The following is a 16,362-nucleotide window of genomic DNA, read 5'->3' as shown; positions in this document are numbered from 1 at the left end:
CAAGTAAATACGGTGACAATAAGCATAATCTGTAAATGATATGAAGTGGGGTGGGAAATGACTGATACATTAGATTGATGTCAACCACAGTGTGATAGCGAATTATCTACAATATGATAGGGAATTTGATTTTTTTTTTTTTTTTTTTTTTTTTAAATAGTCACGACACATACAGGTACATGTTATGATCCATTAGTGGTTTACATATGCATTATCTATGCATTACATATGTATTATCTATGCATTACATATGTATTATCTATGCATTACATATGTATTATCTATGTATTACATATGTATTATCTATGTATTACATATGTATTATCTATGCATTACATATGTATTACCTATGCATTACATATGTATTATCTATGCATTACATATGTATTATCTATTGGTAGTTTATGTAAGTGTATATCACCACCAGTGCATCTCTAATATACTGTTTATATCTTTTCTGCAGGCTTATCCTTTAATGGCTAACAACCTCGTCAGACACCTGCATCTGATACAGGGGCCAGGAGAACTGATTAGAGAAGGCTGGAGCACTTCTGTACAGTATCAGGAAGCTTTCAGATGGATTATCTTCAGATAGAAAGCTCAATAACACTCTCTAATATACATGCAAATTGCATGCAATTCGATATTCATTTCTATGGGAATCCATATTTCCTTAAAGGAGTCCTTTAGGAAATTGTGAGGATTAAGTCTGTACAGGTTTCCAGCTGTGTTGTAGCAATAAAAACACAAGCTTTAGTTCTTTCAAAATGATTAGTTTGGTTAACACTGTTTCTTTATTTTTTACATTAATTCAGTTTATGCAAATAATTTCAAATGCAACTCTACTCTTCTATCCTAGTAGATAGTGATTACAACCAAACCATTGGAGTGAGTCTGAACTATAACATGAGACTTGATTACAGGTACTGGTAGGTACTAGAAAGCAGCAGCAAGATTTGATTTTGAAGCATCGTCTTTAAAATATCTACATATTCCAAGCTGTTCAAGCAAAAAAAAAACAACAAAAAAAAAAGCGGAGTTTTACTAGTTCAATAAGCCATAAGAAAATTGATTTAACCTTGGTTAGCTCTTCTTTACGGATTTAGAGAACTCAAAATTGTTAATTTTCTTTGAGTTACAATTCCCATTATATCTTTAGACATACACAGTTGGAGCCCGAATAGCATACGGTACTCAAACATTAAAAATCAAGAAGAAAGAAACGCCAGCTCGGGCAATATGGTGGAAAGCTAATGGAAGCTGATTTTATTAGTCACGCATGGATCTGACAGACTGAACCTCCATCCTGAAAAGACGAAGCAGGTCACCCAGGGTAAAACGCTTTGGCTTTCAGATTTGACTCCAACCCTTAAACTTCAAACCATTCCCATGTTGGTTTCAAGGATCACAAGGATGACGAAACGCACACTATGAAAAGCTCTGCATTTGAAATGCAAAGCCATGTTAAAAAGGGATTTACATTTGATTTACAGTATTTATCAGCTCCTTCACAGGAAAATATTTCAGATCTGGTTTAGTCGGTTGCTTAAGCACTTTGTGGTTGCTTCTGTTGTATTGTAAGGACTGGTGGGGAATTGGTTGTGTGTCAAACAAGGAGTTATGATACACTCTATTGCTTGAATAAAGAACATAGGAAAAGTTTGGTAATGAGTAAAGACCATTCAATCCATCAAGGCTTGTCCCTTGTTAGCACACCATTCTCCCTTCCTGCAGGTAACTAACTTAAAAGCACAGCATCTAGTCTTTATTTAAATGTTCCCAGTGTTTTAGATCCTACTACTTCACCTGGTAGGTTGTTCCGTGGATTTATAACTCTCTGTTCCAAACGTACTTTCACTCACCTTCCATTTATGCCCTTTTGTTCTTCATCTCTGCTAAATTTGATGTAGTGTCTCATGTCATGAAGTCCTGGGATCAGCCTAGTTGCCCTTCTCTGTACCTTCTCCAGTGCAATGATGTATTTTTTGTACTGAGGTGACCAAAACTGCACACAGTAGTCAAGGTGGGGTCTAACTAGGGCATTGTATAATAACCTCTATAAGAACCTTAGCATCTTTTATAAAAGAGGTTCAGGCGCCTACAATAGAACTAACGCCTCCTTACATGTTATTAGACCCCCAACACATCACAGTATAAAAAAGCAGCCCTGGTTTCTGTGAATGTGTAGAATTTGGTATTTGGTGACCTTGAGCCTTTAAAAACAGGATATACTGCTTTCCTCACACAAGGTGGTAGAAGGGACCACCATGGCTGCTACAATGCACCCGAATGCCCATTTTAATGATGAAAGGCTGAATCATCTTCCTTGTCAAAAGTCTTGAAAGCTTCACACCAGGATGCTGTCACTTTCCTTCTGATCTTCTGTGCATTGCTTTGTTACTCTCTCAAGAGTGAATACATGGATTTTCTCATTTGACTGCTGTTGTATTGTGTGACATTCAGGTTTTAGAGGAGAACAAATTTAATGTGACCTTTTTTTTTTTTTTTACTCCCTGATCAGCATTTTATTCTGTAATGAATCAGATCTGATTGGCTGGATCAAGCCAATAGAGCTGTGATGCATGGTGTGACATGGCCGAGATGGAACGTAAGAACTTGAGAAAATGTACGGACGAGAGAAAGCCGTTCAGCCCATCTACACTTGTCCAGTTCCAAGTAGCTGATTGATCTAAAAACTTTGTTAAGTTGGGTTTTAAAGTATCCCAGTAATTCAGCACCAACATTGACTACGGCACCCATTCCATATCCTCCCCACTCTCTGGACTCTAGTCACCACGCTTTAACTCATGTGTTACTAAAAGAGTATTTTTTCAAAGTCTGTATTAATCAATAAAATCATGTTCTGTATTCCTGGAAACTGCTCTGTACTATTGATGGTTTCAATGTCAACAGTAAAAAAAAAAAAAATAAATAAGGTTTCATCATTTTATTCGTAAGAACAGATGTTGAAAATAGCATTTATTTTTTAAAAACATTTTGCTTCATAAAGTCGAATGACAAAAATTGAAAAATGTGACATTTCGAAATCTAACATTAAATACTGTACTACTATTATGGCTTCCGGTAGACTTTTGCGATATCATTTTGCAGTTTCTTTCATTAGATGATGTTAAATAGAAGATATGTTATGTTCATATAGGTTTTTTTTTTTTTTTAATGTCTCAATCCTCAAATTCTAAGAAATGCTAAACTTTTGGCCATAGCTGTACACGCTAAATAAAATAACTAAAAACTAAGAAGATTCATTTAAAAATCTCTTGGCGTCGGCAATAAATACATATCCATTCTGCTTCACTCTATGAATCTATCCTGCTGTGAATCGTATTGATCTGCATTCATTTCTTAGCAGGAGTTCTACCGGAATCGTCCCAATGGATAACCGGTGCAACACATCTGCTGAACCCAGGAGCTGACAGCAGAGTTTAAAATTGTGTTAAGATACACACGCTGGCTAGTCAGAGTAGGAGCTGAATTTGATGAGGTCCTGCTGGAGTTCAAAGCATCTTCATAATTGGCCCCTTTCCAGTATCCCCTAGTCTGTCTCGACCAGGGAATTCTGTTGCACAGTCTTGTGTGTGAATTGCTACAAAGATTAAAGGCCAAGGTGCTTGCAGGTTGAGATCCGAATTGTGTCAAGATTCAAAGCTGAGCGCTTTATTCCCTTACATACCTGTTTCTCTGAGCAGCTAAAGAATCTATACTATTGCACGTTACGTTTTAATGTATTTTTCTTGTTGACGTGAATAACCTTGTCGAGGTCAGCTAATTCACTTTCCATGTTTACAAATCGCAGTTTTCCCAGACCACTGCCACCCCCGTTGCTCACACCACAGATTGAAGCAACCGCCATAGCAAGGAAGATTATTTGAGGAATGCATCAGGCATGATAGATATTGTTAAAACTCATCATAACAATATTTCCTGAGCATCACCTTCCCTATTTGTTTTCCCTTAGAGCAATAATAGTTAATAATATCGATAATATTTAACACAACTCATTTAGCGTTTGTTTTCTCATTCTGTATTTCAGTAGAGCTTTCTGGTCCCTATACGTACTATATATGCAGAATACCAAATACTGTGCACACTATGCTTGTAATTAGAAGACACACAGTGCAGTCACTGACCATCATGTGGATTGTATTTCATCCCAAACCATGTACACCCAGGGATCTAAATCCTCTTAAGTTCAGTACCTTTATTATATTGTTTATGCTAGGCTTATTTAGGCAGATATTGGGAGAAATGTGAACTGAGGCTTATGCTGAATCTAATACACAGCTTCCATTATAAATGGCCCACACTTTGCCTTTACCCATCTCCATAATGGACTCTATGCTCTTCGGAACTTAACTTCAGGGACGTGTCTAACTGCCAATCGTTGGCCTCATTTAACTGTTGCTGCAGCATAGATGACAGCTGTTATTTTTCATAACATGGGGAGACCACATAATGACCTCACTCCTTGCTGGAACTTTGATTCATTCCAACACGTTGACTAAACTACTAAACCACACATATGCATATACACAAACACCACCTGCTGGTCATTTCATATATAACAGCTCGCTGAAGTTAATAGAAAATAATCCAGAATAGTGATATGTGCATTTATTTAAAGTTGAATAATGGGCAAATCACTTATTAAATGTCTGCAGGTGGTTTGATTGATGATTTTTGCCACCCACACATCTCTTCAGATGGCTTCTGAATGTAAGGTACCCTTCACTGGGCTTTAAACAACATGTACAGAGCAATGCAATTCAGAAAACTGCCTTCATTTTGAGATCATTTCATTTCACAAAATAATGGCTTCACTCTGAGGTACTGCAGATAAGTGAGGTGTCTTCTTATTTCCATATCCAATTTCGGATGCATTTATTGTAATGAATTTTACATTTCAAAGAGTAGAGTTTAACAGCAAATACAAATACCGGCAGTGTTTGCAATAAATGCATCAGAAAATTGGTCTGCTCGGTTCAATGAGAATCAAATGTTATTTTCCAGCTGTAACTCGCATGAAGTGCCTGGCACCATGGGCTGTTATTGGTTGATTCATTTACGGCTTAATTTCCAAGACTACCGTTCATGATGTGTAACCTGGTTACAATATGTTAACCCTTCCGCCTTCGGTTTGGATGGATTACTTTAATCTGTATTACTCCTCACTGCAGTTTTTGAACAGTATATAAGGCTGAACTAAAAGAAAGTTAAAATCTGTAGAGTCCAGTACGTTTCAATAATGCTTGTTCTCTTTGTGTATTCATCAATAACTTCAAAAACACTAATGAACAGATTTCAAGGTAGCAAACTGTTAAAAGGCGCTAGCCAAAACGCTTGTCTACCAGACCTGGTGTACCTGTGTATATTGTTAACTGCATAAAGGCATTGAACATTCATTAATTAAAATAAAAGTAAATGCATTTCTTATTACCCAACAATCATCCATCTGCAAAGTGCCTTGCATCTACAGCACCACGTCAAGATTTGCATAGATTAACAAAAGCATGCATTAGTCACTGTTGTTTTAAAGGGAGCAGTGTGTCAAAACAAATGGCTCCTAATGCTGGGGGACCAGAGAGCATGCTGAAGGAGTTGGTAATGAATTTCGCTGTGGAAGCTCTGTCAGGGAGGTGACGGGAGGGAAGGCGTCTCCATTTCCAAAGTTCCCCAGACAGTTTTCATCCAGGTTCAGTGCACAGATCTCTTTAATTAAGAGCATATGTAAGGCATCAGCAAGAGCTATCAGTGGCCGCAAAGAGCTAATGTTCACAGCTTTGGATTCTCAGACTAAAACCATGCAGATAATTAAGGCGGAGGTCTATTTCAACATTTCGTTACACTGTTATCAAACTTCACTTTTCATTTCTTTTTTTTTTAATCATATCAATCAAGTGAAGATCTTATTTAAAAACAAAAAAAAAATAGATGTCTAGATCTTGAGATAATCTAGTCTCCTGATCTGGACATAACGATTTGAAACATACATTTAAACTTTGGAAGCAAAGCTTATCTTTGTGACATTTTCTAACTTCAGCTTTCTTATTTGCATTATCCCAAACGTTGACATATATGAAGCCCGGTCTGCAGACACAGTCGCAATTAACCTTGACATTTCTGATTACCTCAATTTCACAGAGATGTGTTTTTTTTTTCCGTGTCTTTTAGCAAGCAGAACTCATTAGTAATTAAAACATCACAGATAAATGCATATGCATGAGATATGTTCCACAGCCTGTATGATGAAGTCAATGAACCTCAATTATATGTATTTCCATTGCTCTATTACGATGCCCCACGGGGAATTAAACACATGTTTGTGTTGTGGCAGAAGGTTCAGTCTAAACAAAAAATGGAATATGGGCCTTTTCTTCTGTGGGGGTAGAAAGAACAAGCTGTTGTATATCTCCGAGCTGATTATGTACATATTTTAATGCTATTAAAGGACAATATGCTGATGACATACAGTGCTGCATCTTAGAAGTATACTTTAGATGTTCAGTATAATGTGAAAAATATCCATCGAAATGAGGATTCATGCATGGCTGTAAACAGATACAAACGAGACCGCAGTCAAGTACAGGCATCTAGGTTATCTGAGTCTGTTTTCTGAATTAAGTTTAACCTAGATTTACTGCAGGGACGTGCTTTCTCTCCTGTGGGATTGCTTCCTTTGCATCCTCTTTCCTGACACATATATATCAGTGCATGCATCTTCTGTCAGGCACAGCCAAGTCTGTGTTGCACTTTCAACACCAATAAAGAAGCAAAGTGTAGCCTATTGATGTAAAAAAAATAAAACAGCATCATGTTCTAGTTTAACCCATTAAGTTTCATTACTTGAGGAGAGGCAACTTTGTAATTTGCTGGGGCATGTTTAACTGGGATCTACTTATTGTTTAAATGTTCTCTTTAACTATATTGTTATGATAATGTACCGGTACTCTAATTTTGTGAACCACAAAAGTTAAGTCTAAATGTAATGTATCAAATTACATCAATACAGCTTGTGTTCTGTTGTTTTTTTTTTTTAAAGAAAAATGTATTTGGTACTTAATGGGTTGAGGAGTACTTGATACTATTCCATTCCAGTACAGTATGTGTGCTTTGTATAATTTTCTGCTTAGATCCATACTTAAGGGGCTAACTAATTTTATTTCTCAAACACTGGTTCTGCTTCTGAAAAGACTCCTAAAAGCTTCATTTCAGAAGTGAGGTTTTGGAAATGACCACTTAGGGGAGCGGACCTGTGATTTCAGCCTCCTCAGCAACTATAGCAAGTGTGAGTTAGTAAATAGAAAATATCTATACAGAATGACTATAACAGTATAGGGGGAAGTTTTCAGAAGCAACTCCTATTCTTCTGTCATAGTTACCGCAGTAAACATGGCATACACTTGTCTAAGCTGAACCAACAACAGGGAAGAAAGATAATAAGATATTAAATAAGATATTAAACAGGTGTGATTACCTGTACCCGTATTTTAAATCTAAAGTAATTCGCAGTCTTTAACAAAGAACTCCCACTGAGCCACACAGCCGCCATGTCTACTGTATAATATGAGGTTTCCTGAGTTGTTTTAAACACTGGGCGGAGTTAACACAGCGTCACATGCTGAAAAATGAAATCTCAGAGTTCTGTGCAAGTCTATTGGTCTGAACTCCATCAGCAACCTCTAACCCTAATTCCAGAAAGCACCACCTAGTCAACCTTCTATATGCTATTTCCACACCGCTTCAGCACAACATGCTATCAAAATAAAGGTCACTTATTGGTGCAGTAGCTGTGGGTTGTGATGTATGAATTAGTGAATGGGGACTAGCACCCTCCCATGGTTCAGTGTGACAGAGCTGCTAACTGTGACCAAGAGAAGACCACATGCAAAGTGAGAGTAATTGCAAGCACCATCAAATACTTACTCTTTAAAGTATTTGAGAACAGGAGCACGAAAGCTCACTCTACTGCATTTATAATACAGGAATTAGAGATGACGTACATAGCAATACAAATTAGTTTGTACTTAAAAGTACAATTCTTCTTTTTTTGAACATGTGTTAAAACTAGATTGTTGGGCTTTGCAGGCTACAAAGATCCCAAACTGGCTGTGTTGTGCTTTGAAATCCGGCAAAGCGACGCTCTTGCAGTAGTTTTAGGTCGTGCTATGTGTCCTTGTGACGTTCAGGGTTTGTGGTTCAATTATGAAGGAAATGAGCTAACCAGTTAACCGCTTACACCCTCCATTAGTCTGGTTACTTGACTTTGTACTGTAATTATCTGTTCTATGCTCCTTCATTACAATTCATACCCACAATTCACAGCAGCGTGAAGTAGGTGCAAAATGTTTGCCTTGCTTAATCTGTGACAATAAATTATTATTAGTATTTATCACTGGATCTAATGGAAACACAGTGCTTCTTAAAAGTAGTCTGTTTGAACTCCCAAATAGGCTTAATTTACAAGGACACAAATTCAATGTTTGTGTAGTGTTGCAAAGATATTACAAGGCTTGGTAACACTTCACATGAAGTGTCTGTAATTACTGTGTATTTACATAGTAGTTACTTAGTAAATACCTGTGCGCTTACACATAATTGCAGTGTTATTATGCATAGTTGCAATGTATTTAATGTGTACATCTTTTTGAAGTGTATATGTAAGTACACAATTGTATCAGGTTAGGATTAGGTTTAGAGTTAGGGTTATATCGTGCAACAAGATTTACACGTTAAGTACATTGTAACTATGCATAATAACATTGTAATTATGTGTAAGTATACAAGCATGTACTAAGTAACTGCTATGTTAATACACAGTAATTAGATACACAATGTAAAGTGTTATCCAAAGGTTCCTATGTTGGTGAATGTGCAATAAGCTGAAAGTGGATAGGAATCAACTACAGCTGGCACTCTTTGACTTATTAAAGAGGGCCATATTAAAGTAGCTTTAGTGCTGGCTGTGGTACTTGATTCTGCCTGACACCTGCAATGTACAGTATTCTCATACAGTGATATATTTGTCCTGTGTCTTGGGGCTTGGTAACCTGAGTAATGCTTGAAGACAATGGTTTTAAACCCTCAAGCACTCCCAACAGGCGTGGTTTTTGTTTCAAACACAAACCAAACATTTGATTTAAACATGCATTGCTTTTCCACAGCCCTTAAAGAAACATGAAAAGCACTGCTTTTAAAACAACGCTGCCCAAAAATGACTGCTTGGAAGTGAATGAACAAAATGGACATGCTGATCATTTGACTTTTATCACATCACTGGTGAATGGGTAAAGGTGACACTGGTGACAATTCATTAAGGAGAAAATCTGTGCGTTCTGTCTGCACAAAACCAAACACCAAACCAAATAAATATTTCTCCACACTCGTTTATTTACTGGAATAATTGATCATTCAAGTCCAGGAGAATGAAGAACTCATGCACAGATACTTCCATCAAGCCAGAACAAACTATCAGTAAGTCGCCATAACGTATAAATTCAAATCAGAATTGAAGGACACGGTTTCTAGATATTTCTAACCTTGTATTCTTGCCACAGTACACCCCTGTCACTGACAACAAGGTCTAGTACTGTATATAAAGAATGGAATTTAGCAGCTGTCAGGTGTTGGCTAGAGTCCAGGTTTAAAAATGATTAAACACATCAGGAAGCATCTCGACTGGAAAGTACAGTACAGTACAAGCCAGGACACAAGAAACGACCACTGTGGGATATCAGCAACATATATCTGGGAGGTGATGACTCAGCCCTTAAAATTCCTTATATAGAACCTTATCCATGTACACCTTTCAAACACCCTGGCTTGGGAGGGGGTTTACTGTTTATCTCGCTAGGGCACAATGGTTGCCTACTAATTAATTCATGTTTGTGCTTTTTTATGTTTATCAATTGCTTTTCCACTTGAGTATACATTTCTAGTGATTGATTTGCAAGCTTTGGAAGCCACAGGGCTGGTTTTGAATTCTCCATTGCATGTGTGTGTGTGTTTATATAACTCGTGTGTGTGTGTGTGTAAACACAACGCTGCTCACAATCATTGACACTCTCTATTTATATCAATATTACCCCCTCGAGTTGCGTGATATAAATATGGATTGATCTGGGCTGGAAACATCAAGGTTCTTGGTTCAAATCTCCAAAACTGAAGAGGTAAAAATAAGTCTTACAGTACAGGGACAGCAATAAAACTCCTATTGTAGAGCAATTTCACCCATTCCAGGTTTTAAAATGAGCTTGATTACCACAGTGTATAGCTAACAAGCTCAGGTGCATCTTATTAAACTCATAGCAAAACCAGGATTGGATCAAACTGCTATGCAATGGGAGTCTTATTTCTATCCCTGCAGTCGAATCTGATCTGTTGAGAAGATATTCCACAGGCATGTGCAAAATGCTTGTACAGTACAGGGTATGTCAAGTTGCCTAGATATGCTAAATGCTAAAGATATGATCAATCTAATGGAGGAGTAACAGTGAGCTAAATGATTGAATGTAAAAACATTGGTGGATTTGGGAGGGGGGATGCAGGTTCCTCTTTCCCACCTCCATCACGTACTGGCTCTAGTTGAGGCTGATTTAAAGGTGCAAACTCCATAGGTTCAGCTCCCCATTAAGACTCCTCTCTCAATCTAAATTGGAGCTCCCTGTTGGAACCAGTGCACTATTGAAAACATTTTACCAGTCCCTTAGGTCCCCCTAATAGAGGCACCCCACTGTATTTCATACATATAAAACAATCCCTTTAAGACAACATTTGGGGAACTTATCTCCAAATTAAGGGAACCCTACATTTATACTGCTGCTCCCAGACATACACTGTGAGTGTTTACATCTGTTTTGAGCTGGTTTATAAAGAACATATTTGTCAGAGGAATTCAATGCATTTAAACAAATCAGTAACTATATTTTTTTTCTAATTGTGCTGTTTTTACTATAATTATTTTTTTTTTTGGTTAGATATAAATTAACCGTGTTTAATGTTTGTAGCTATGCTTGCCCTTTCAAACATTGTAAAAACAGAAAGCAATAATGAATTTAGAAGCACCTTGAAGAATGCATGAGACAGCAACACCATTTGAAACCTGAATTTAAACACTGCATGCACATATATATATATATATATATATATATATATATATATATATATATATATATATATATATATATTCAATGGCTTTTACGAATCCAGAAGTACATTTCTATTAGCACCCTCATGAACTCAGATACTATAAACCGCTAATCAATTCACATGAATATCGTTAATAATCCTGCACATTGTTTACAAATATACTTGTAATATTATCACACAGCTCAGTTGCGGGTTAATGAGGGAAAAACACAATTGCTTGTTACAGCACTGGTGCAAAGGCAAATTAATATCATATTAAAATGATCACCAGGCTCCATCTGGCTACTCAAATTCCATCTGTCCAGTATTATGAAAACCTCCTAACAGATAGGTCAGCTGTGCACGGTACATGATTTGCTTGCACTGAACACCTGGAGCATTACTGTACGCCACTGTGCCCTGAGTACTGCATATACTTGAGCTCTCTGTTGTTGTTTGACTGAAAGGACTGAAGAAAATCTCCCAGGATGCAAGCAATTTAGAAGGACTAGATTAACCGCTAAAGAAGGTCCTTGGGTCCGAGTGGTTTTCTGGTTCAGTCAATTTCATCCCATCTTCTAATCTCTCTTCTCATGAGTTTTAAATCCCTAGCAGTTCTGTTTTTGCTAACACTTATTTGTTAAGCCAGTGCCTGGCAGTCAGTGTTGGTATTTAAACACATCTAGCCTAGGTGATATAGCCATTTATATTAACCATCAGAGGCGGTGTGTAAGAGTTACATTAAGCGTGCACCCAGCTAAAAACTTGACATTGAATTGAAGCTGTATGAGCAAAAACTGTAACCGCATGCATAGTTGTAGCTATTACTCAATTTGCTAGATTTCATTTACAAGGGGATCCTGAAAAGTGTAGCACACTTTAGTTATACAGTTTCATCTATTCTAGACGACAGACACACACACACACACACACACACACACACACACACACACACACACACAGTTCTGCAAACATTGTACGCCTGTGCACTACACCTATTTCTGCAGAGAAACCATGGAATAGAAAGCTTGTGGCATACCTGAGGTTTGTGTTGTTGTCCATCTTCAAGCTCTGAAACAGTGTTCATGATTTTCCATCGATCATTTACCATTCTCAGGAAACCTTTGAAATCAGCCTGTCTGGATTACAGGTCGGGGGGGTGGGGGGGGTGGGGGGGGTTGATTCCCCAAGAGTTATTCCAAGATTTTATAAAATAAAAACTAAAAAAAAAAAAATCAGTGGCTACAACTAAGTTCAATACACACAGCACAGATGCATACGTGTCTAGGTCCAGCAGGGAATCAACATCACAAGAATGTATATTACATACGTACTTCTACCAATTCAGATCCGTTGATTCAGCCCTGTATTCCACTAAAGAAGGAAGCTTTAAAAAAACAGCTTTAATATCTTCCAATTTCAAAAGACAGTCCGCAAGCATATGCACATATATATTTATATATTATAAATAATAGTCACTGGCAAGTGAAACAGCAAAACAGATTGAATTCCACTCCACTGTTGTCTTGCAATAAATCTTCACCAGGGTACAGTCTCTATTAAGATTCTTCAATTTCTCACTTCAGTTGCTCGGAAATCAGACTTCATTCCTCCTCTCCCTAGTCACCCGACAAAAGTATTTTAAAAAGAACACATTCCCTACATATTAGATTAGGTACCTAAATTCTCAATCTCTTAATTACAGAAACAGCTGCAGACCAGAAGCCAGGCTAGTGCCTTTTGTTGCGTCTGTGCAATACACTGGAAATCTCCAGCAGTGTTGTAAAAGGATAAATCGCTCTCTGTGCCTGTCCTAGTTGAGAACCCTGATCAGCATGAGGAGGTATTTCACAAGGATTTTAAGAGCTGGATCTGACATGAGCAGTGCTATAGCAGATTAACAAGACCCAGTCATGTGCACTCACCAGCACTTCATGCTACAGGAGCTGTCAATCAAAGAGGTGGAAAACTAAAATCTTCCAGCCCCATGCTGGTGCTGCTTCTGCTGCTGCTACAGCTGCAGTGTGATCAGACAAATACTTTTTTAGGGGGAGTGTGTGAGTGTGTGTGAAGGGGATATGTGTGTCTAAGTGCGGGGACTGGGTTTGAGTTTTTGATTGTGTTTTATGCAATGCATACCTCCTCTATCCATTTCACAAAGAGGGAAACATTAGAATTTCAGTATGCAGTCTAATTTTCTTGCTTCCAGTCTTAGTTGAGTTTGGTTTATCATTTTAAATGTGCATATATAGGAATGTGGTGGATTATGATTTTTTTAAATATATGTTTGTATGCAAGCATGCATGTATGTACAGTATGTATGTATGTTCAGGTAAAGATATATTTGCTTTACATGTGGGGCAATGTATAATTTTATATAATTTTAACAATCCCCTCAAAATAAAATAAAACTGGGGCATGTTTCTGTTTATTTTGGTGCAGTGAGGCTAACCTTTTTAGGTTTGCTCGTAGGGCATGCATAAATAATTCTACTGCTGCACAACCATCCTGAAAACGTGGACATTGGATCGATCAACCCTATTCATCCTCGATCCACCAGTCGTGGGGAATGCAGTATACATCCGTAGTTCTGATTGCACTCTTTATTAAAATAAAACTACTGTACTGACTGGGGAATCAGTCATACCAACAAAAAACTGAAATAAAATGGTCCTTTTAGCTAAGAAAGTAGTTATGCACCTGCAGGGATACCCAGGGTAGGAAGGGTTAAATAGAGGATTGTTTTTTAGGTTTTGGGAGAAAACCTTCAATAACAACCTAATTACCAATAACTCGATGTGAGCTAATGAGGGATACAACTGCTGGAAAATTTTTAAATGTGAGCTCAAGTCCCTGGGGATATATTAGGGGAGATATCTTAATGGAAAATTGTGCAAAGACTGCTGTTTCCTAATGTAGCCTTCTGATGGGGAATCTGCATACAGGCCTGACCTTGAGAGTTAATATTCATTAAAATAATATACTCTACCTCCCGTCTAGATTACTAAAGAGATTGTCTTCTTTGCAATAGTATTTTTGGTTTTTGGAACAAACTACCTGTTTGTGTTACAAAAGTGATTAAAGTATTGGCAAATTGGATGGCCTTTGAAATAACTAAATCAAAACATTTCCAATTGTGGTAATGAAAAAAGGTTTTAGATGATGTCACTTCCTGCTTAAGTGACTTCCTCTAAGTGATTGAATATCGTGCCCACCAGGGTGTGGTTTTCTATTCTACTGATTGTCAGGAATTTGAACCTTTGTTGTAGAATAACAGTACGGTTTATGGTATTATTTAGAACATAAGAAAGGTTTGGGAACGAGAAAAGGCCATTTGGCTCCTCAAGGCTCGTCCCTTGTGTTAGCACACCATTCTCCCTACTGGGGGATCCTTTAAAAGAACAGAATCTTGTGTTTTTTTGTTTTTTAATGTTCCCAGTGTTTCAGATCCCACTGTGTCTCCTAGTCAGCTATTCCATGTATTTATAACTCTCTGTGTAAGAAAGTGCTCCCTACCTTCTGCTCTAAACTTACTTTTACACAGCTTTCATTAGTCTACTCTCTGTGCTAACTTTTCAGTAGTGTCTTGGGTTAACTTTATCTATTCCAGATATGACTTTATATACTTCAATCAAGTTCACTCTTTCCCTTCTTTTTTTGCTCAGTTAGAAAAAATGACAAAAGATGCAACCTGATTGCTCTTGAATGAATATATTATTTGCACAGTGCAATAGGTACCAGTGATAATTACTGTCATAAGATATTACAAGTATTTTATAAGTATTATTTCTTTTTATTACCCCAAAATATGAACTTATATAAAAAATGAAGCAGCACTGAGCATGTATATGCAGGAGTCATAGCAGTAATGTGGTTAACCTAATCATTATTAACTGCTGTTACTGGGAACATGACAGACAATTACCTTAATAATTAATATGGAACTCCTGATAATTATTGCCTGGTTAATATAAGCGGTCAAAACAAGTGTTTTAATAAATCAAAGGATTGCTGAAATGTGACGTGTGAATCCAGCATTACTGAGATGCAAAATAGAGAGTAATGTAAGGTTAATGAAATCAATCTCCTGATATTTGTAAATATCCATGCATACCAGGTAGTACACAAGATACTAATTCAGCTCTAAGATGTGGAGCCTGACTCATCAGAGAAGATAGATATCTTAAGGAATCTGAGCAAACCTACAGAAAAAGCAGACGATTCGAACCCCCCAGACCGTCTGAACTGTCAGGATTTGGCAGAAAACTTCAGTGGAGTTATTGGGCTATTAACGTAAGTCAGGTTCTGTTTTTTTCCTTCCAAAAACGTTTGTGTAGAATTTTAAAATGAACACCCTACCTCCCTTGAGGGAGCCTCTAAATATATTAACACCTATGTGAGGTTTACGATACTGCTTTGAACCCCAAAAATACAAACTAGTAAAACGAACAGGGAAAGAAAATAGAATGGTCCATGTTTGATGGAAGGTACAGCAATGTAGCAGTAGTGGTCAATCAGTTATTGATGACAAGGGACTAGGTTGTCTCTCTGCTCATCAATGACCCTGTCTGATCCTTGGCTGGGCCCTACCTCCAGGGTTCAGGAGCTTCATAACCTCTGTTGCTTAGGTTTGGCTGGTTGAAAACAGGCGATTGGCTGGACAACAGAAAATGAATGTTGATGATCAGCCTTCTTGGTCTGTAAATGGGTTGCAGTGGTAAGGCGACATTTGTATTGTGCATTTTAAATTGGGTAAAAAGATGAGAATTAAAACATTTCAAAGAAAATAAACTGTATAAATGCACAGTTAGATGAAGGAGAGGAGGAGATCATCGGCTGGTCACTGTTAAAATCCATTCTCCTTCTCACTTAAAGCTAGTGAAGTCTTTCAAGAAGTGAGTAAATAATAATAATGAAGTTCCCCGGAATGCATGAATGGGTCATAAATAGTAATGACAATGCAATATTATTTTTATTTATTTGTGTAATTAAAAAGCACATTAGCGCATTTAACCTTGCAGCTTTCTGTATCCGAGTCTCCGTCCCTGCTATTAACATCTGGGCTAGGAGGCTATTTAACCTTGTAGCTTTCTGTGTCAGAGTCTCTGTCCCTGCTATTAACATCTGGGCTAGGAGGCTACCACGCCACAGTTGGTCACTGTAAAAATCTGTTCTCCTTCTCACTTAAATCTAGTGAAGTCTTCCATTAATGAATCAATT

The 16,362-nt window shown here is 37.4% G+C and overlaps 1 protein-coding gene across 2 annotated transcripts in view; it reads right to left on the bottom strand.

Annotated features, from left to right (window-relative positions):
- LOC117422095 (fibrinogen C domain-containing protein 1-like) overlaps positions 1 to 13,151 on the bottom strand; it is a 61,824-nt gene extending 48,673 nt beyond the window's left edge. For both annotated transcript variants that reach the window (XM_034036750.3, XM_034036751.3), the window contains exons 1-2: positions 12,477 to 13,151; positions 12,182 to 12,281 (exon numbers count right to left, since the gene is read on the bottom strand). In XM_034036750.3, the coding sequence (XP_033892641.2) occupies positions 12,182 to 12,253 (72 nt within the window). In that variant the 5' untranslated portion in view covers positions 12,254 to 12,281; positions 12,477 to 13,151. The remainder of the gene's footprint in view (positions 1 to 12,181; positions 12,282 to 12,476) is intronic.
- Positions 13,152 to 16,362: the final 3,211 nt, after the last annotated feature.

Source organism: Acipenser ruthenus, chromosome 15 (assembly GCF_902713425.1).
Source record: "Acipenser ruthenus chromosome 15, fAciRut3.2 maternal haplotype, whole genome shotgun sequence".
Lineage (NCBI taxonomy): Eukaryota > Metazoa > Chordata > Actinopteri > Acipenseriformes > Acipenseridae > Acipenser > Acipenser ruthenus.
Note: the sequence above shows the minus strand (reverse complement) of the source record. Positions and strands in the feature narration are given on the sequence as shown.